General features: G+C 43.7%; 1 protein-coding gene across 1 annotated transcript; it reads left to right on the top strand.

The window, feature by feature from the left end:
• The first annotated feature begins 789 nt into the window (after window positions 1-789).
• Window positions 790-15986, top strand: trmt61a (tRNA methyltransferase 61A). The gene is made up of 4 exons (XM_041953288.1): window positions 790-925; window positions 1902-2242; window positions 7887-8153; window positions 15300-15986. Exons 2-4 carry the CDS (start codon window positions 1912-1914, stop codon window positions 15605-15607), a joined length of 906 nt encoding a protein of 301 aa, XP_041809222.1. The 5' UTR covers window positions 790-925; window positions 1902-1911; the 3' UTR covers window positions 15608-15986.
• The last annotated feature ends 6511 nt before the right edge of the window (window positions 15987-22497 follow it).

Raw genomic sequence — 22497 nt, 5'->3', positions numbered from 1 at the left:
TTCCTCCAACATACCGCTGGAGGTTCAGTGGAACGGAAGTTACGTCCAAGTGGCCCCATGTAAATTTATGAATTATACAAGTAATCAAACTAAAGTTTATATTCATTCATTGACGGATGTCTAAAGGAACGAAATAACACTGAGGTTTTTTTTGCTGCTGCATACCTCTACTCCACTGCTTTTCGTTGGTAAATGTATTTTTACTCGACTATGTTTATTTGACAGCTATGGTTATTAGTTACTTTTTCCCACAAACTTAATACAAAACGTTAACATCTCACAAAATGTTTGTTATAAACTGCCTATCATAACACCAGTTAGAATTAGCACCACCTCACTCACTCATAATAATAATAATCCCAAACCATAACATATAAGTGATGATGTAACACTATGGGATCATTTTCCTGCATAACGTGATGCTCTAAGTACATTTTTATAAAACGAATTCTGTACTTTTACTTGAATAAAATTGGACAGGACTTGTAATGGAGTATTTTTTTCACAAAAGAACGGATGTAGAATCTTCTTCCACAGCTGTTTAACTTACTGTTGATGATAAATGTCAGTTTTTCCTATGGAAATTACATATACTGACGGCATCCCTTGTGTCCATACGTGCAGTTAAACATGTGCGTCTTCTGGGGTGAAGCGCAGATTTTAGTAGATTTACAAATCATGTGCACGGCCTCGGTGAATCTACTTTGTCAGCGAATGGAGTTTACTGATTGAACAAGCGGCTCAGCATCCGGTCGTGTGACTCAACTTCCTCTGAAAACAACGCCACATGTGGGGAATGAATGGGTAGCTGTCACTGCGGTCCACATGCACATCCAACGACATTTAAAGCAGATTTTATCTTTTATGAACCATAGTTTGTGTTGGCCTTAAAAGAAGAAGCCAAAGAACGCCAGTTTCAGAGAGGGTAAGCTAGGCCGACGGTCACCAACGGCTCTTTTACATGCTAAACGTAACGGCTCCGTTAGCTAACGTTAGCATGTTAGCTAGTTAGCAAGTCAAAGCAGCGTTTAAAATAAAATTCGTCTGCACTCGTTAGTGAACTGTGCTAACAGACATTTTGCACTGTGACATTTCTGTGTGGTTGAAGTTAGAAACTGGTAATTTATAAACTTCACTGAATATGCGACCCAATAACGTGCGTAAACGTTTGATCAGTTAGCTACCTAACAACCTTTGCCAAAAGCTAACGTAACGTTAGCGTCAGTTAGGATGCTAAGTTATTATCGATAAGTTAGCTAGTTAACGTTAAGGAAAACTTTCTTTGGGTGTCGTGTCGAGGTCTGTTTCTCCATTCACTTGTGTTTTCCCTTATTTTAATCTGACGCTAAACGTACCCCTAACCCCAACTAACGCTAGTCTAGTTAACTTACTCTAGCTAACGTTAACTTTTGCGACGTCTAACTTAATATTAGCCCCAATCACGGAGGGCAGCAGCACGGGAAACACTATTTGAAGGGGAAACAGACTACCGACACAACAAGAAAAAAACAGTTTTCACTAAGAAACATCAGAAATGTAAAGTTAGCTGAGTACAGATAGCATTCATTCACGCCACTCACATCTTCTCTATATTGTCTGACATGTTTTCGTCCGTTCGTCTGTCGTGAAGAAGCAAAGCGAGTCCACCTTTCTCTTCCTAAAATCAAACGGCTGCTGTCCTTCAGCTTCAAATCTGACGGTTTTTAAAAAGCAACGGCCTGTGCGCGTGGCAGTAACGTTAATGCTGGTTACCATGACAACGAGGGCCCGTGCTGCCAGCATCCAGGACCGGATGCAAGAGCAGCAGAACCCTGAAGTCAGAACTAAACTACTGTTTCTGTGAAACTTAGCAGAAGCACAGAGTAAATCTAACCTGAGTACTGCCCACCTTCCTGTTACAGAGTTCTTACCATGAGTTTTGTGGAGTACTCAGACTTCATTCAGGATGGGGATGTTGCCATCGTCTACCTGGGCCATGACTCCTTGATGCCAGTCAAGGTGCAGCAGGGCGCCCAAACGCAGACGCGCTATGGAGTCATTCGCCATTCCACAGACCTGATTGGGCAGCGTTATGGGTCGAAGGTGACCTGCAGCAAAGGCGGGTGGGTCCACGTGCTTCACCCCACGCCTGAGCTGTGGACGGTGTCCCTGCCGCACCGCACACAGATCCTCTACACCACCGACATCGCCACCATCACCATGATGCTGGAGCTGAAGCCGGGATCCGTCGTCTGCGAGTCCGGTGAGGGTTTCTTTAGATTCAGGACAAATGTGTTCATACAATGAAAGCCACACAAATGCAGAATAAATCAAGAGAAGAACACATGGTTTGGTTACGAGAGAACCTGATCCTGAGGTGATGAGAACAGTTTAAACACACAGGTTTATCATTTTTACATGTTTACATGAACAAAAATGGCATGTGAGAATTCTGATGCAGACACAGAGCAGTGTGTAGTCGAGTGGAATTAGCATGCAGGGAAGCTACAGGGTGTTAGCCTTATTGCTAACACTCCTTTTAACTGTTATACAACCTAGTTCACTGTGACTGCCAGGCATGTATGGTTTAAGAGCACGTTAGCCGGATAGCAGATAGTGACTAACATGTCTCTTTGGCATTCAACATATTCAGTGTCCATTAGATCCTAGAGTACAGTGTGACTAGAATTTTTTGCTGCAGTAGAACAAAAGAGAACAGCACTAAAATTAATATCAAATAAGGTAAAATGTGTTTCGATGGATTTGATGAAACTAGAAGGTTACATTTTGAATAATCAATTGTTTTTGGTCTCAGTATTCTCAGTTCACTAAGGCCTCCGTACTGTGAAACTGCTACTTGGCGTGTTGGTGGCTGTAAATAGCAACAAGAGGAAACAGTCTAGACCGCAGCACACAGCGTGCTAACATGCATCAGCCTGGTTAGTCTGTGAAGCTTCATCCTAAAGGAAATCAGCAGGAGAAGAGAGCAGAAAAATATACGATTGGCTTAGAATTTCAGTTTATCTGTAGACTACACCCTAGCTAATGTGCAACTCCTTAAAGTGTGACTACACCTCTGTGTCTCACCAGTGGACATTGTTTAAAACTGAAGACAACATTAAACAAGTATAGGAAAAGCTGAGTAATGTTCTCCTTTTCAGCAACACATTTATTAAAGCTGTCTCCATAGAAAACCATCTGCCTGTGTAAACACAGTTCTTACTGTAATGTAAGTACAGCACAGTCAGCTGCGGTGCGTTGCAGTGGTAAATATCTACGAGGTCTGTCGTGAACCCCGAGCATCAAGTATAAATCCAGTTTTATGTTCACTAGGTCTCACATTGGGGGAAGGGATGCTTTGCTCTCTTGCCACCGATATTTTATTCATTATTAAGGCCTCAAAGCTTTAACACTACAGCTGATTTTAATCTGTCTGTTCTCACCTCCGAGTCTGATGCTTTGTTTCACAGGACCTCAGCTGCTGATATTGAGCATCATGTGGTGGCTGCAGATGTGACTAAGTAAATTATGTAACACAGTGTTTGTCACTCTTTGTGTTCCCTCTGATATTCCCCGCGGTTCTTGCTCTGGTCTGACCACTGCTTCGCCTTCAGCTCCATCCTACATTTCCATTTAATTGCAATCACTCAGCAGTGTGTCGGTGTGTTTTTGGGTAGCTGTTGCAGTTTCTTCCAGTCCAAGGACGGCGAGGGGGATGGGAGAGGCTGTTAATGTTAATGTGGTGCAGTGCTTCATCATGTTTTACCGCTGGCAGCCCTGTGCATGTCACTTCATTGATTGTGTGTGTGTGTGTTGAGATTGGAGGGGTCTCCAGGGTGATGAATGGGTTCTGTAGGAAATCTGTTAAGTCAGCACACACTCCAGCAGTATGGAGAGGGCTGCACTATCTGCACTGGCATCACATTACTGAGGCCTTTTTTAATGTATATGTAACATTAGCAGCATTAGATTAAAACCATCTCTGGAAGTCTAATCACATTTACATTCAGAGTATTCAATGGTTTGAATATCAGATTAAACACCTGGTTTATTAATTTATGTCTGGAATGCAGCATTTTATTAGCTGCACATAACAACACTTGAGTGTCATTATGTGTCGGTGAGGCGCTAATCAGCATTTGTACGACACGGTGGTGACTCATAACGTTCAGCATGATAGTCTACCGTATAAACAGTACGTGCTGTCCCACGAAGGGGAGTCTTTTTGTCAGTGAGCTGTATAAACATGCAGCGATTAGAGGTGGCAATTGTGTTCTCACGCGGCCCGCACGTCGAGCCTGCTGAAGGAGCATCCAGGTCACCTTGGAGGCAGTTTGTTCTGACTGGCCAAGTGTTTACAGCCTCCTGTTCGCTGTGTGTTTTATTTTCTCCACCTGTATCAGTGCTTCACATCAAGCAGCTTGCAGTGCCGGCACACTCTGCAAACACTGACTAACTCGCAGGCTTTTGAGTCGTGGTATTGAGGCTGTTTAACCGGTCAGGGGGCGTACCGGTAGAAACTGAGGTGCTTCTGGCTTGTTTTTGCTTTGCAGGGAAGAACAGTTACAGAGTTGTAGGTGGGGATCTAGTGAGGGATCATGTCACGTATTGAAATGAGTCCCATCATTTCTTTTTATCTTGCAGAAAGCTGCAGCTCCACATCTGCTGGAAGGATGGACATGGTTCCCAGATGATGTAATGACTGAATTCTGAGGTGGATGTTTGTGGTTTTTTACTGAAATAGCTCGAGAACTTTTGGATGGATTTTCATGAAATTTGATACAAACATTAATGTTCCCCTCAGGATGAATTCTCAGAACTTTTGTGATCCCCTGACTTTTCCTTTGCTGTGTCCAATACTTGGCTGTATGAACAAATATCTGCAAAACAGTGCTGTCAGCCTCAGCTGTTGTGTTGAGTGTTAATTAGCAAATGTTAGCATGCTAATGTGCTAAGCTAAGATGGTGAATATGGTAAACATGATACCAGCTTGACATCAGTATGTTATGTAAGCATTGTCACTGGGAGCATGTGAGCACTCTGATGTTAGCATTTAGCTACAAGCACCGCTGTGTCTAAATCCAACCTCACAAAGCTGCTAGCATGGCTGTAGACTTATTTTCTTTTTAATAGCTGCAAAGCTGTTAACAAACCATTAATATGCACTTTGTCAAGATATATAAGCATGCTGAAAAAATGGTCAAATGCTCAAATTCCAACACTGAGTCACAAATGACTCAACAGCTGCTTGGACTGGGCGTCAAAACCGACATTTTTAACTCTGGAAAGCGTTTGTCAGAACATTCTCTGTGCTGTTGTTGCTGTGTGGTGGGAGTGCTTCATGCTTCATCTTTGCTTGGAGCAGTTTTTGTCTTCTTGTTCCCAGCACTCGTGTTCTTGGCACTTCTTGCACGAACAACTTCTTCATTGTCGTTTTTGTGATACTTGTGCAAGTTTAACGCTGATTCCACACAGCTGGCATGATGACTTCAGGCAGCTGCTGCTATAATGCGTTCCTTCTTCTCTTAATACGCCGGATCGAATAGCAGCTTCCTATCTTCCAATGTGTTTTCGGCTCATATCGAACCAATAATCAGTACTGAATTATGTGTTGGTGCGTCTCTAACCTGAACTAACTGTGTTTCGGTCTGCATCTGCAAAGAGATGACAGCAGTCCAGGTTTAGAGGGAAGTTTGGACACACTTGCAGCTCCAGACCTCCTTTTATCAGATTTGTCCCTCATTTGGAAAATGCTCTTTGTGTACTCAGACATCTCAGCTGATGAATAAAAATGCCATTTTTATAACAGAGGTTAAAGATTTGTGCTCTACAGTCACGTTGCATTTTAAATTTACATATTTATGACATAATTTTAGACACAACTCCTGATGTTGCATGTGTTTCTGGTGGATTTGGCTGTATTCCAGCCTGTACATTTGGATAAACCAGGATGGAAACTGGTCCCATCAGCACCCTGGCATGAAGCCTGAGGTCCAGAGTCGGTTCTGTGCCGATTGATCGTCTCTCTATGCGGAACAAGGTCAGATGGCGTTAGAGCTCTGGGCTCACCATCACTCAGACAGATCTCAGCTGGAGCCGTTAGCCATTTCCCTTAACAGTCAACTCTGCTTTACAGAATGGATCGATGTGTTCAGCCTGTATAACTGTGTTACAGTGTGAGGCTGCAGTTTGTGGTGTGCTTGGATTGGATCATATGACTGTTTAGATGTGTCGTGTTGCTGTAGCACTGCGTGTAGATGTAATGCCATTAATTTTTTGCACAGTTTGCAGGAGTTAATTAGTGCTGAAACAAATAGTTAATCAACCACTTAACAAGCAAAACCAAGCCACTGTCTGGGTCCAGCCCCTCAGCTGAGACGACTTTCTGCTTTTCTTGGTTGTCTTTCATTGTAAATTGAATGCCTTTGGGTTTTTGAGTGTTAATCAGGCTTAATAAGACATTTGGGTTCTGGGAATCTGTGGAGGACATTTCTCAGCATTTTATGACATTTAATTGACTAAATTAAATGAATAATTGATTAAAAAATTATGGCAGTTTCTATCAAATAGGCCAAACTAACACTGAACTATTTGGCAAACAGTTACAGCACATAAATAAATAACCTTTTTTGGGTCTTGTCAGATATTTTATGTATTTGCTGAAGATTTGATTAAGTTTCTAAAAAAAAAAAAATGGAAATGGCCTCTACTTATTTTAAGCCAAGGAATTTGCTCCCGATCTCCACCATCCACAGACCTGTTTGTTTCTGGTCCATCAGATTTCATTGAAACGTGTCACGTAGTTTCTGAGAAATCTTACTTACTAAGAGACAAACAATTGGCACTGAAAACACAACTTCCTTGATGGAGATAATAAAGTAATTCAGTGCAGGAACAATATGAAAACTGAATCCACACCTCGTTGCACAGTGCCAACACAAAACAGCAATTTTCACTGCAGGGATTTGTGTTGGATTGCATGACATCATGCATGGTTTATATTGTTATCGAGTCACTTAATGTAAATCAACATAAAGTCCAGTTACTCCTTCACCCATAATGATAAAATAGTTTTTATCACAAATGAGATAATTCAAGCAAAAAGCTCATCTGAGCTCTCTCTCTCCGCTTATTTACATCTGCGTATCCTCACTCCTGCAGTTTACTACAATCCATCCGCAGTCTCCTATTTACTGTTGTTTCCAGCCACAGACCATCCGGCCCAGCAGTGTGAGCTTTTAGCAAGTCAAAGTGCTGCCGAGGAGTAAACATTGCCCCCTTTGTCGCCACACGAACAAAGACGGCAGTGATGTAATGTCAGGAGAAGAAGAAGGGGGGTTGGATCTAGCCGTGTTCTCTACGCTCCATCCCCCCCCGCGTTAACTGCAAGTCACGTGACCGGCGTTATTTCTCTCCTTGTAAAATCTCACACGCTCGCATCCTTCTTTCGCAAACGGCATAGTAGCGGGCATTGAGGAGCAACCAGAGCACTGCAGGGCAAAGAGGGCCCACTCAGACATGTAGCATCCACTTAGCAGCCCGAGTGGAGAGAAAGCCAGTGTGAGGATGTGAGTGTGTCTTCGTAACAGCTGGGAGCTCGTTGTTGAGACTGGATCAGGGTGGAGGGAGGCTTTAACCGTCATTTATGAGATGCAACAAGATGTATGTTTGAGGTTTTGTGAGATTTCATGGCTTTATATTCCACACAAAATTAAAAATAAATAAATCCATCATCCACATGTCACCGCTGCTTTGTCTGTCCTGGTGTTGTTTTAAGATGGAAAACTGTGGAACTGTTCTCTGAAGCTCCAAGTCTCAAACAGCGATATTTAGCGACATTAGCTAACCAAATTGTGATTTTCAGAGTCCCTGCTGTTCTCATCCGGTCTGTGGTGTCTGTGTTGCAGGCACCGGTAGCGGCTCCCTCTCCCACGCCATCCTGCGTACCGTCGCCCCCACGGGTCACCTGCACACGGTGGAGTTTCACCAGCAGCGGGCGGAGAAGGCGGCAGAGGAGTTCAAGGAGCACCGCGTGGATCATCTGGTCACCGTCAGGAACCAGGACGTGTGCAAAGACGGGTTCGGAGTCACCGGGGTGGCGGATGCCGTCTTCCTGGACATCCCCAGCCCCTGGGAGGCCGTGAGACACGCCAAGGCTGCCATGAAGAAACAAGGTAAGACCCCACGGCGTGTGTGTGTGTGTGTGTGTGTGTGTGTGAGAGTCCTTCAGGCTCACACTGATGGCCTCCTTTTCCTCAGGTGTGTGTGTTTTTACCAAAAAACAAATAATATATGAATATTTAGTTTGTTCTTGGAAGCAAAGAACTCCCAGATCAGATAATTACTTCAGAATGCATTCAAATGAGTTTTAAACGTAATGAAATTCATAACAAATAGCTGATTATGTGGTTCCGGTTTATGTACATTGCTGCAAACTCGTCGCCTTTCCACAAATCATGCCACCTTAATGGTGCCTGTGTGATTCATGTAGATCTGACGGATGGTGTCTGGAGGACGGAGCTCCACCTGAGCAAATCAGACACACCTGCACTTGTTGTAAGACGCTGCTCAGTCTCTCATAGCCGGACTCATCTGTACAGCGCTGGAGAAAAGTCTGTTCAGCTTGTTTGTATTTCTGTAACAGCCGTCTAGTCTGGGGCTGTCGAAACTGGCCAAAAATTACATTCCCTCTAAAAAAGACGTGTCTATTTTTACGCTTTATGTTGCATGTTATGTCTGTTATGGCGTTGGTAAACATCCCAATGCTACGAGAGGCAGTTAGCAGAGTGTCACTGCAGAAAAGAAAAAGAGGCACAAGGCTGAGCAGCAACAGTGAACAGAAAAACGTTTTTATTGTTGAGTATATTATTTAATTTATTCAGTGAATTGATATGTTGTCAGATTAACAGGAAAAAATTCCTTCCACAGTTTCCAAGGTGACGTCTTCAAATTAGGGCAAATGAAGCTGTGTGATAATCAGCTGATGGTTAAACAGCTCCTCTAACGTGAGGATCTGCTGCATGAGTTTGTCTTACGTGATCGTTAGCTGAATATCTCGGTACTTTGGACTGCTGGTTAAACAAAACAAGCCATTTGATGGCATCACCTTCGGATTTTCGTGAATTGTGAAAGACGTTTCGCACTGTTTCCTCGAACTTTGCAAGCTTCCAGTTTCTCAAACGGGGTGTGACTTTTTGAAATTTCCCATTGATGCACTATTCGTCACTATTACTGTTTCATCATCAGCTGTAAATCTAAACCTAGTTATCAGCAGTTTAACAAAAAAGTGGTCTGACTTCATTATCAGCCCGTTCTGAGAAACAGATGACTGTATTCAGTCAATCCTAACATTATCCACATGTCATTATCACACAGAAAACATCACCAGGACGTGAACCAGGACTGGTAGTTTAGTGGAAAGTGGTACAAATCATCTAAATGTCAACATTCAGCACTTATTCCCCTTAATGCCCAAAACACTGGCATTAAACACAGACCTAACTGTGTGCCTGAAGTGTCCTGTGACTGGATATTATTAAAATATTTGCCTGTTTGTGTGTGTGCATGTGTGTGTGCATGTGTGTGTGTGCATGTGTGTGTGCGGGAGTGTCATTCACCGTCACCTGACGCTGACTTCGCTGTGACTGGTCCTGGCACAGCAGGAACATGACTGTGACTGAGCTCATTTTAAAATACCAGCCAGTGGATTTGTCCCCCCTCCCCTCCCGGCTGTGTCGCCTCGCCCTGCTCTCCCCCAACAACCGTCGACCCTCGCCAACACAGCTCTCATTAACTTTGCCTTTGTGTGTGTGTGCGCGTGTGTGTGTGACTGGCAGCATGTCTGGGCAGGTTGGGGGCTCACTCAGGTGGTCAGTGTTTAGAGGTAACGTCAACGTTTCTATGATTCATAGCAACATGTCCTTCCTCCAGGTATTTGTTGCGTCTTCCAAAAATCTGGACAGTTTACTTCTTCTGCTCATTTTAAAATAAAATCATAATAATCCTTTATTGATCCACAAGGGGAAAAGTTGAGAATCAGAAATTTCAAATAGAAATTTGCAATAACATCGATTTAAAAATGGAAAGAGCTGTAAGAAAGTCCCCAACCTTTTCTGTACCATGGCCCAGTTTAATGTCTGACAATATTTTCACGGCCCAGTCTAAAGGTGTGGCAGATAAAAACAAAATAAAATGATAAGATCGGCATTAAAAACTGTGGTATTTTCTCTTTAATAATAATAATAACAATAATAATGAACGTAAATCCACGTTTTAATCATGTCAAGAGGACCTGGCTGCAGACTGGCACCGTCAGGCACCACCTGTTTTTCAAATTATGTGAAAAAACAAAATAATGGAAATTATTTTTTCTTTCTGTGCGGCCCAGTACCAAATGACCCACGGTCCACTAGTGGGCCGCGGCCCACAGGTTGGGGATCAATGAACTAAAGAATGTGCAGTTGTTTGCAGTATGAAGAATGTTTGCAATACGTGAAAATAATCAGTGTTTCTTCAGCGTTTGTGAAGGATGCAGCAGTTCAGCTTCTGCTCCCCCAGTATACAAAAGCTGGGATGCTGTGAAGTAAAACAGAATAACTTGCAAATCCAAAATCCAAAATCATCTGTCAATTTTAATATTATAAAGTTGGGACAGGAGCAACTAAAGACTGGGAAAGATGTGGAACGCTCCAAAAACACCTGTTTGGATCATTCCACAGGTAAACAGGTTGATTGGTAACAGGTGATAGCATCATGATTGAAAGGCTCAGTGGTTCACAGCGAGGATGGAGCGAGGTTCAACACTTTGTGATCACATGATTGGATAAAGAGATTAATACCTGGACTCAATAAACAGTTTGTTGACTCTGTTTTATGTATGTTTTACACAGTGTCCCAGCTTTTATGGGAATCAGGGTTGTAAAATCTAAAAAGTTTGGATAATTTTCATAGGTTAATATTAAACCAGGGATTGTCGTGCTAACCTGAGTCAGTTAAGTGTTTTAATGTGTAGCAGAAGGAAAACGCCCTCAATTCTTTGTGTCACCATGGTTGAAAAAAGCATTATCGTACGCCGCCACCTCAATCTTTTCACTCAAATCAAGTAATCCAATGAATGGACTGAAAAAAGAGCGCAGTTAAGATGAGCAGGATCAGTGGTTTATGAGCCTGCAGGCCCGAGCGCACGCTCATTTTCCTGCGGCACATAAATGCAGCATCATTGTATAAAGTAAGCCCCAATATGAAGAGGAATGCAGGAGGAGCGAGGATGCTGCTCTCTCTCCTCCTCTCTGAAGCCCTTTTATGGTGCCACTGCTACATATTCCTTTCATGAGCTGTTGACCCTCACATGCACACACACACACACACACACAGTCAGATACAGATAAATAGAGTGCAGCCATTGTAGAAGCAGTCCCATGACCATACAGGGTTATGCTGCAGGGAGCGAGCTGGTGAATGTGGCTCCATAAGGAAAGGCTTGATTTACTTCACACTGCACAGACGGGATGTTTTCTCCAGAGAGCTGGAGCCAGGCTGAGCACCAGCGGCCCAGAATGCTTCAACCGAAGGCCACAGGGTAGAAACGTTAACAAAGGTCACCTGTGGAAGGTCTGAGGTGTTGTGCAACACGTGAGAGGAAGCTAGTTTTGTTGTTGGAGGCGCTCACAGAGTAGAAACGACAGGAGGAAAGACTTCATCACTTTGTTGTTTCTCTGCACAGAACGACTCCAGATCTTTTCTCCGCCATGAGACAAAGTTGCTGTGAGCTGGTTTACTGCGGTGTGTACAGAGTGCAACAAGAGCGCCAGTGAAATATTTCTTCCTTTTCGTCCAAGCTGTAATTCTCCTAATGTTTTGGCCCGCGGCCCGGCCCTCCATTTGGCCGCTCTCTGAGAAGGACCCTGGATCCTGACAGGCCGAACCCTCCCTCCCTGCTCGCTCAAATTCTCTTATTATGCAACCGTAAAGCAAACATGTCCCGTGAACACACACACACACACTCAACAACCTGATAAAGAAGCTTAGTTTCACGCATGTATGGATCCCAGATGTGGACACACGGCTGATATTCGAGGTTATTAATATCTGCGTGAGACGCCCTTGTATAATCATCAACCGGACCCCTCCCTGTGTGTCCGTCCTGGTTGCTAGGAGACCATTGAGTTGTGTTTATGACCGTCTCGAGGGAGAACACTGGGCCTGTTAGCAGAATGAACGACTGCTATCTGAAACATCCCCTGGTCTCCTCGGTAATGTGCATCAGGCACAATGGACTCTTCAGCAAGGATGCCCTCTGCAGACCTGGTCTTCACTCCTGTGGCTGTGGCTCATCATTACGTGTTGATGACTTCAGAGTCACAGGCGTCACTTTGTCTGCCATCATCACTGAAGCAGTGAGTGCAGATTAAGTAAGATTAAACGGGCAGATCGCAACACAGACGTGTTCTGTGACGCTGTGACGCTCCATAGGTGGAAAAACCCAGAACTGTGGCGAGCGGAAGGTAGAAAAGGAGGATTTCAGCCACACTTGAATGCTAATGAAGTTTCAGGTCGTATGTGTTGACTGGAATGCAAAGTGGGGAGGGACTGCAAAGTCTGGAGTAGGCCTGAAAATACAAGAGAGGCTTCTGTAATCATGTATATACTGTATTAAAGAAAGAAAACACATCAAAAGAAATCTTTTTACAAAGCTTTTAAAGCATCTGGATTATTTGTAGACGTGCAATAGATGCCACATGTGCAGAGCAGGTAGAAATGATCGACTTTAGTTGTATTAAAACAGAATATTAAAATGCGGTAGCTAGATTGCAAACCTATATGAAGAGAAACCAAGTAAAGGGCAGGAAGCTGATGGTCGCCGATGTGGGCAGAGGATGAAAATTACGTCACGTGAACCCTCATGTCGATGCTGAATGTGGAAATTATAAATCAGGATTTGTCTTGTATGTGATCGTAAGTGAGAAGTTTGGCCATCGTCTGTTGGTCGGTCACCTCTTTGGTCCAGACAGCAATTTATTGTCATGAAATTTGCCAATTTTTTCCCTCAGGTGTTGGTAGAGACCAAAAACAGAGCAAAAAGAGAGCGAATATTGAACTTACATTCATCAGGTGACACAAACATGAGTCCAAATTAATGAAAATGTTGCTCTGTAGTAGCTGATGTATTAATAAGCTGTTTGCTAACAAGTTCAGCACATCAACTTCACAATGTCGGTGTTGTGATCAGAGCTTTCTTGCCCCCACGTGGCCAAAAAACACATCACTATATGAGAATATCATCATTTATGATCCATCCACTGTGTTTCTCTCCCTTCACGTTTAAAGTTTTCTGAAATGATGTCTCAGCAGTTTAGATAGAAAGTAGAAAAGCTGCGGCGACTCAGCTGGTTTTGTTGACCCGAGCCCGTCCTGTCCCCAGCTGCGCTATCAGACTCACATTCTTCACTCCTCAGGTCAGCCGTGAACACTTTCTTGGCTCGCCGCTCCTGCCCCCCCTGCTGCGATCACAGCAGGGCTTCATTTAGAGACGAGAGGCCGGAGCTGGTGGGTGATCTGTTTGTCAGGGCGCCGGCTCGTCCCCCCGACGATCCACGAACTGCAGCCTGGAGCCCGACAGGTCACGAGCCTGCTTTGTTAGGGAGGAAATCTGCTTTGAAAGGGCTTTTGGGTGTAAGAAAAACAAATTATTTATAGTAGTAGTAGTATCACGGGTTTCCCTCGAGTGAGCCTAAATTTCTCCTGCGTCCATATCAGGTTTGTAACTCTGGTTTACATTATTTATCTTTGTCCATAGCTGTTTTTGACTTGACTACACGCAGAGAGAACAATGAAAATAGGCACCGTCTACTCTGGTTGTTAGGATGTCTGATGCTTTGAGGTGGTTTAATTTGCCCCAAAGCACCATCATGCGTGTCTTGGCCATAATAACCATGAAAGGACGCTAAACAGTTTCATCTTTATTGAGTATCCTCATTCTCGGCGTCTCTTCTTCTTCTGTTGCCGGGACGCCGGGCGCTTCTCGCCGTGTGTCGGCCTGTAGGGAACGAGGTTAAGTGGATCTGCGCTGATCTCGTCTTGATCTTTAAGAGAGTCGTTAAGAGTAAATAACAAGTGTTAAGTGACTCTCTCCCCCTGCTGTGTGCTCGGTCTGTCCCGAGTGATGGTTCAGATCATCCCGGAGTTTATGGACCAGAGAACAACCAGAGCACCGACTTATTGATTCTGATCGCTGTGCATTTTGACAGCAGAGCCAGTCGAAGAGTTTCGGGGTAAATATGTCAGGGCAGCATCTCGTTTTGCCTCATTTATCCTCAGTTGTTTTTATAACATGCTGAAGCAATCGTCTACCTCAGGCAATAGCATTGTTTCTGTCGTTATTAATTCATCAGCTAGCGCACTGACGTTTTCCCAGACTTCTAACATCACCCAGTATAACCGTCCTGTTGTTGGCCATTGTACCGATGCAGCTTCTTTGAGCCTTTCACATGAGAAGACACCTGCCAGAGATATCAGCCATGGATGGTAACAGTTGGGATTTTCCAAATGAGGTCAGAAACATGGGAGGCCAGTTAAATGGGGGGCATGCAGAGCCTCTCAGGGTAGCAGCATTCAGACACGGGTCCTGAATGATTCTGCAGATTGTCAAAACCCATCTTGGACCGCCAGATGAGCTGAACTATCTTTGTTTTTTCTAACTTGGTGGCCATTAGGAAAGCTAATACTGTGTGCTACAAATCGTAGCTACCTGTCGTTACCTCAGTCCAAGTACTGTAGTCTAGCAGAAATCAATAATTCTTTTATTTTAATGGGATCAGGTTTTTTGAGAGGGTTGTATGAGGTACTTGTCAGTGTCAACGGCGGTTGGCCCTCAGGTTGGAGATGCAGAGAGTAACACCAGCACAGAAGCAGCAAATTAGCACAAAAAACAAGGAAAAGCCCCCATAAACACTGATGTGGTGATTCACAGAATGCAAAATGTTCAGATATGTAGCACATACAGCATGTTTGTCACTCAGGCTTATTTGGCTGAAAAGAGAAATCCACACGGTAAAAACAGTTATTTTCAACAGCAGTTAGCTGTATTTTAAACTCATGTTGGAGCCAGAGGGAAAAGTCAGAGGATCACCAAAGTCTGTATGATTCAACATCAGGGAACCATGAATGTCTGTACAAAAGTTCATGGCAGCCTGTTTAATAGTTGTTGAGATATTCTGGACCAAAGTGGTGGACAGACCGACTGACGTTAACACTCAAAAGACAGAGACATGTTTGTTAGTGGCTGTTCTAACTGTTCGACAACAACTGTCCTCTGTCTCCAGGAGGTCGGGTGTGTTCGTTCTCTCCGTGCATAGAGCAGGTTCAGAGGACGTGTGAGGCTCTGGCGGATCAGGGCTTCGAGGAGATCAGCACCGTGGAGGTCCTGCTGAGAGTCCACGACGTGCGAACCGTCTCCCTGCCGCTGCCCGACTTCGGCCCCGAGCCCTCTGCTCAGATGGAGTCCGACGCCGCGGAGAAAAAGCCTCCCGCTCCAAACCAGGCCTCCATCACCATGAAGACCACCACCCCGCCCAGAGAAATCCCAGGTCACACAGGGTACCTCACCTTCGCCACCAAACCAAGAACCTAAAGCTCAGGAGGGGTGGTCTTTATTGCGCCAACAGGAAATGGGACGTGGTCTATAATCCGTCCTTGCTCCTGTGTATTTTCCATGTACATTAATAAGACTGATAATCCAGCAGGGGTACCAGGTCCCTCCTGGTCCCGGTTGGCACTGCAGCACCAAGAGGATTTACAGTGTTGTGTTACATAATTTTGAGCTCCTGTCACTTGGCACCAGTTTGTTGCTTGCATCAAGCAAGAGTGAAAATCAAGTCAACAGTGATTTCATTTGAGATATCAATAAATATCCTTTATAGCTTTTTTGATCATAACTGAAAAGATGCCTCCCCTTTTTATAAAAATCATTTTTATTCGTTGGGGGAAGAAATAGCTTTATTTTGACCTTTTCTTGCACTTTTGTATTCAAATAAATACAATAAAGGTGTGAAATGATCTTTTCTTTGTTCTGTTGGATCGTGGAGGTCTGGAAATGACGAGTCAGCTGATCTGATCTGTTAGATCACAAACCAGATCAATCAACAGTGTGAGTGTTTATGAAAATGCAACACGAAGCAGCAGAATCAGATTCCAGTTCAGTTCACGCTGTTTTCCAGCTGCTTTAATTCAGCGACAGTGCTGATCTCTGTTATACTGCTGACATGTTCAGTGTCCCTGCAGTTAAGATCGTGGCACCAGAAAGGCTTAAATAACACAGAGGAGCTCCTACTTTTCCTCCTCCCAGACTTCCAGACTGTTGGACTGCTCGGCTTTCCCTCCCCCCTCTCAGAGCTCCAGTGAGCCGGGAAGTACGGGAAAATCACTGCTGCTGTTTTCAATTTGGACTCATTCGTGTTTGAGGTTTCTTTTCCAAAGCTTTACCGGAAGACTCGGGTTCCAAACGTTGCGTGTTTCAAGTCGGAGAGATCCGATGAAGAAAAGAGCTGGAGTCACTTTGTCGTTGTTTTATCTGATCGTATCTCACTGAATCAGTGCTGTAACACCTGACTGCTGGCACTGTTGATAGTCAGAGCCCTCTGCTGCATGTAGAGGCTGCTGGTGAGCGCCGGGGACGTTACGGGCTGGTTAAGGGTATAATCCCGTGCTTACTGTGGGTTATAAAAAGCACTGTTGTGGTTTCAGTCTGCTTGTTGCATCTGAGTGTGTTTGACCGAGTGGCTGAGAGAGAACTGCCAATTTTCCAGGTCTGGACCAGGCCAAAGACCAGCTCCAATCACAGCCCAGATCCTGTTTTTACTACCTAACATTCATTCACAACAAGCCACAAAATCAACTAGAAACGTGATAAAGGCCTGAGAGCAGTAAAAGATGGGAAAGTTGAAGCTGTTTTGGAGCTTTGGGACGATCGCAGATGATAAATAAGTCCCAGCTGGTGCCGCAAACAGTGGAAACAGTCTCTGAACTGGTGAAATGACTGTTTGGGTGTCTTGAGTCTTCTGCTTTGTCTTCCCTGAGCAGCGGCGTGTGGGTTGGCGGGTGGAGGAAGTGAGTAACGCTCCCTGAAGAGGAGGTGGGTGTTGCTGCGATTAAACCCGGTGCCTTCACGTTCGTCTTCTCGCTGCTCCGAGAGAGAAAATGTTAACGTGTGTGAATCTCACGGATGATTCAGTTTGTCAAAGTTAACTTCTCGAAGGGTTTGAAAACTACTCAGTTTACACTAAAAAAAATAAAAAATCTAGCAAATATTTCCGCTTACATGATGCGGTTAGTTGGACATAATTTGACCAGTTAAAGCTGGAATCAGCCGTTTTAACTTAGTTGGAGGCTAAGTTTAAAAAACAGCTCACTGTTTTGGTTTTATGCCTCCAAACTTTGTTCTGGCTAAGAAAGAAAGATGTTTGCAGGATGCATGAGGAGGAGGAAACATTTCTGTCATTAAGATTAATAACTGTAACATGACGACAATAAAACTAGAGTTCATACACCAAAGTGACGCGTTAGTCTACATCTCACCTTAATTATTCGGCAGTTTAAATGTACATTTTCTACCGTTCTAGAAATATGTTTGAGTTGTGTCTGCATTAAAGGATAACTTTCGTTTTTTTTACAACCTGGACCTTATTTGTAGCATTAAATACGACCATTTACTCACCCAGACAACTTTGGTGGCATTTGGAGTCGTTTTGAAGAAATTAGCCCCAGAGGAGCGGCGCGTATATCCGTATAATGCGAGTACTCGGGGCATCCATGAGCAGCCTCTATATAACGCATAATCTGCGGCGAAACTCGTTCATATTCCAATATTTTGTTATGATATGCTGGTGTTATTCCCCTCTGAGCCCGTGGTGGCATGTTATCAACATCCGGCGTCTCTAGACAACTACCTCTGACGTGGATGATGTCATTAACGAACGCTGTGAGGAGCCGGCCACAACACGGCTGACTCTGCGGCGGTCGGCTACAAATACGCAATAACGAACCATAGCTGTGCCAAACTACAGCTAAACTAGCCGACCGCCGGCTCAGAGGGGAATAGCACCAGCATATCATAACAAAATATTGGAATATGAACGAGTTTCTGCAGATTATGCGTTATATAGAGGCTGCGCATGGATGCCCCGAGTACTCACATTATACGGATATACGCGCCACTCCTCTGGGGCTAATTTCTTCAAAACGACTCCAAATGCCACCAAAGTTGTCTGGGTGAGTAAATGGTCGTATTTAATGCTACAAATAAGGTCCAGGTTGTAAAAAACGAAAGTTATCCTTTAATTTGTCAAACGTAAATGCAGCACTGACTTAAAGTAAAGCTAACTTGACATCAAACTGGAGCCAGTTTCAAGAGTCTGTTCACTGATTTTTGTGTCGATTGGAAAGCCGTGTGGCACGTGTTGGAGAAAGTAAAGCGCTCACATGGCTGCTCTTCTTTCACATCCTACATATAATTACCACTAGGAGGCTGACGAGAATATTACTCAACCCCCCATTAAAGAAATCCCAGCATCTCTGGTCGGCCTCCAGTGATCTGAGTCATGAAAGCTGGTATAACGGCTGCGCCCTCGGTGGATCGTCCCACCCGCAGGCCAGAGGCAGCAGGCGCCTCCGGAGGGTCTAATCTGGCCCGGCCGAGGCTCGGAATAGCTTCTCTGAGCTGCTCGAAATCCTGACGCTTAATCAGCTTGTCTTCTGGCCTCCTGAGCCCGGCGCTGATTCAGGCCTGAAACCAACGCCGCACGAGACCAGAGCGCACGCCACGAGCTCACAGCGAGGCGAGGGGGCGTGTCGGGCCTGCACGGCTGCTATTTCAGGACAGAAACCGGGTACAAGAGGCGGACCGGGACTCATCGTTTTAAAGACCGGAATAAATAGTCCTCCCTGGTTTCATGTCAAAGACGAGAATTTAATTCAAAGGGATAAAGGGGTTTGGACGGAGAAATATGCTTGAAAGTAGGACAGAAGAGATTAAAGTTTTTTGGTAACAGAGCTAACGCTCGACAGAGTGGAGATGGCACTCAGTTATATGGTGGAAAAAGAAGCATTAAATTAACGATGCATGTATCTTTAAAGTAAAGATGGTTCCTCATCAAAATAGGACCCACAAAGGCAACTTGGATTCATCATTTTAACGATTAAATATATTGGAGGTTTTCTTGATGAGTGAGCTAATGGTTCACAGAGAGGAGGGGGCACTGAGGCTTGACTGACGTTAAAGAGGAGACAATAATTCCAACTTTAACAACAGTTTTCAGATTTTTCAGTTGAAACATGCTTGAAGTCGTCGAGTAGAATCTGCAGTTTTTGGTAACGGTTGACAGGAAGATGTTAGATGGTGCAAATAACAAGCGTTAGTTTAAATACACACTGATGTTTGATTGAATTAAACAGCGACCCAGTGGTTTGTAGGGAGGAAAAACACATGAAAAGTCTTTTTCAGTGTTTCTGAGAGTCCATCTCACTGTTTCTTCTGTAAAATAAGCGGTATTCCAGTGTCATTTCCTTCCTCTTTTATTATTATTATGAAGAAGAACCCTTTCAGGAGCTCAGCGGTTCTGCTTTTATTTAACAGGATGTGATCGGCAGAGGACGGTCCAGAGCTGCAGTTTTAACCCTTTAATCCTGGTGGGACGAAAAGAGAACGAGAGAAAAGTAGTGATGATCAGATTAGAGGCTGAAAAGAGTAAAGCTGCGTCGCTGCTTTAAACAAACGAGTCGATCTCGCTGTTAAAGGAACAGATAGTTTTAATTAGATCAATAACAGCGTCTGTCAAAGTCAGAATCAGCCTGATGGTTCTGAAAGTCAGTCAGTGTTCTTATGTGGGTCAGAAGATTTAAAGACGTTTCCAGTTCTAACACCATCAGGAGATCATTTATTGATTCTCCTGACGGTCAGAGGTCGTCAGAGGTCAGAGGTCGTCAGAGGTCAGAGGTTATTGCTTCAGGACGCTCCAGCAGAGGAGTTTGAGTTTTTGTTTTTTCACTAATTCTGTTGCAAAGAGCAGATTTGACTTTATCATGCACTCACTTTCATTTACACATGAAAAAACACAAGAGTCCTCGTTTACAAGTGTGCTCAGCTTACATAAAAACAAAGTAATAAAGAGTGAACAGTAATGATAAAAGAAGGTAAGAAGATCAAGTGGAACACAAACGTAGCGATGATAAAAACACATTTTGTCTCCACTTGGTTTTATTTTTATCACTATCAGCAGGAAAAAGCTGCACATCCAGCTTCCTGTCTGTCAGTGAGGTCCTAAGTTCAGGAAGTCCAATGAGTAGACTGACTGAACACGTATGTTGTCACAGTGTCAGCTGACCAGAAACCAACGAATGACAAACAGGGCATTTAGAAACGTGCAGGTTTGATGAAAATACTTCCAGATTTTAGGGATCTGGTTTTGATCTGCCGTTGGGCTCCACTTTGATCCAGAGCAAAATACCCCAACGACTGGCCTCATTACAACATTTAATGAAATGCTTGTGGTCCCCTGAGGATAAACCCTAATCATTTTTATGACTCTGGTTCTACACAGGCCTCAAACAGAGACCAAGACCTGAACCAAGTGAACCCGACCCGAGACCTGAGGCAATGTGCTCGTGGTTCCTTATGTTCGCTTTGCCCGAACAGCTGCTTTCTCTTCATAAAGAATAACTGATGTAGCAACAGCAATGATAAGAAGTTAGACCAACACAGAATATGACCATCAGCACAAAACATACGGAGTCATGTCGACCAGATTAGACAACGTAAACCTGCAGCAGCAGAAACTGGAACTGACATCTTATGATCATCTTTGAAGTTGCAAAGCTGCAGTCAAACAGCTGGTCTCCACCATCTCCTGAGAGAAACATCTGGCTTTTTTTAATGCAGCCAACTGCAGCATGTGACACTGTAATATCTCATAATAGTAGATGATCCACTTACTTCTTACCCAGATAACGTGGCCTTTTCTCAGTATCAGCCTGATGAGGGCTGGGAGACGTCTTTCCATCTGAACTTGAAGAACTGTTTGTTGCTCTGGAATCTGTTCATAATGTTTCCATCATGCATGCTCCCAGAGGATGAACCCTTTTGATTTTGGGGAACTTCATGATGCCGAAGTGTTAACTTGCTCAAGATATTACTTGAGATTGGCAGATTATGTTCATGCTCGAGAGAATAAATCTTACAGGCCAACAGTGGAGTTTGAGGCAGCGGTGGAACGAGTACATTTACTCACAGGACAGCCCAAAAAAACAAACATATGATGCATCGCTGCAGATTAAACCAGCCAACAGTATATGAAGTAGTTCAAATGAGCTCAAGCTGAAACATCTACAGCAGTAAAATGCAGCATTAATGCAGCAGTGATATTGATCCACAAACATAAAAATACTGACAGGGAAGGTTTTACTGTAAATTGAGTACTTTTACTTGATAATACTTACTTTTACTTAAGTGACTTGTAATAGAGTATTTTTACAGTGTAGTATTAGTACATTTACTTGGACCTGACACACTGGTTTTAGGCCCACTGATGGTAAGAAAACATAAAGATGACCATAAATAACATTAGAGCTGTTCTGTATAGTTGTTACCTGTTGCAGGTGGGCTGATGGCTGATGCTCTCTTGCTTGTTGCACATATACTGGATGCTGTAAATCAGGTGACTCAGGATGCAACGAGAGCACGTTTCTATGCACAGTGTGTGAGAAGGAGACGTGAGGCTGCAGATGAGGTGTTTAAAAAGAGAAACAGACTTTCTCTGCAGCTCAGTGTGACAGAAACTCTTCATCTTTCCACCATAATTCAAACTCAAACATCAGTGATCCGGTTTCTCACAGTGACGGTCGGTGAGGGACGAATGTTTCCATCCTGCAGGGCATGAAAAGCCACAGGCCTCCTTTGAGGTCCAATTACTGTATGAAGTATTGATGAGAAGCTCGTTTGAATCGGTTCCAGCTGTTTCCTAATTCACTATTGATCGGTTTTAGGATGGAAAGCCAATGCTGCTTCGTCCTGCCAGTGAAACAAAAGATGCCACTGTGTTTTATAATTACACAGCTGATCTGAAGAAAATGATAACAGCAGTGTCAGGATGAAATTACCTGATTGCTTTGTGGAGCACCATGTGTATGTGAATGAATAATTTATTTACTTTCCATCTTAGAAAGCCACAGCCTCATCATTAAGGCTGCTGATTAAGATCAATGCTTTAATCTTAAAAATATATTCAAAGAAATTAGTGGAACATGTCCACAATTTCCCATTATTCAGTTTAAAATGATATAAAACGGAGAAACAGCAAATGTTGGTCCACCGCTCTGGTCCAGACTGAAGTATAATTAGATTTCAGTTAAATTATCTACAGATATTCGTGGTCCCCAGAGGATGAACGGGAAAAAAATACTGACATTCCTGTCAGCCTCAGCTGTACTTTGTTTAGTGCTAATGTTAGCATGCTAACAAGCAAAATTAAG

Source organism: Chelmon rostratus, chromosome 15 (genome assembly GCF_017976325.1).
Source record: "Chelmon rostratus isolate fCheRos1 chromosome 15, fCheRos1.pri, whole genome shotgun sequence".
NCBI classification, from domain to species: Eukaryota; Metazoa; Chordata; class Actinopteri; order Chaetodontiformes; family Chaetodontidae; genus Chelmon; species Chelmon rostratus.
This window is presented reverse-complemented; position numbering and strand designations above follow the sequence as displayed.

Coding starts and splice junctions, on each gene's coding strand:
- trmt61a (XM_041953288.1), top strand. CDS start 1,912: ATGAGTTTTGTGGAGTACTCAGACTTCATTCAGGATGGGGATGTTGCC. Junction 2,243..7,886: donor ATCCGTCGTCTGCGAGTCCG/GTGAGGGTTTCT, acceptor TCTGTGTTGCAG/GCACCGGTAGCGGCTCCCTC. Junction 8,154..15,299: donor GGCTGCCATGAAGAAACAAG/GTAAGACCCCAC, acceptor CTCTGTCTCCAG/GAGGTCGGGTGTGTTCGTTC.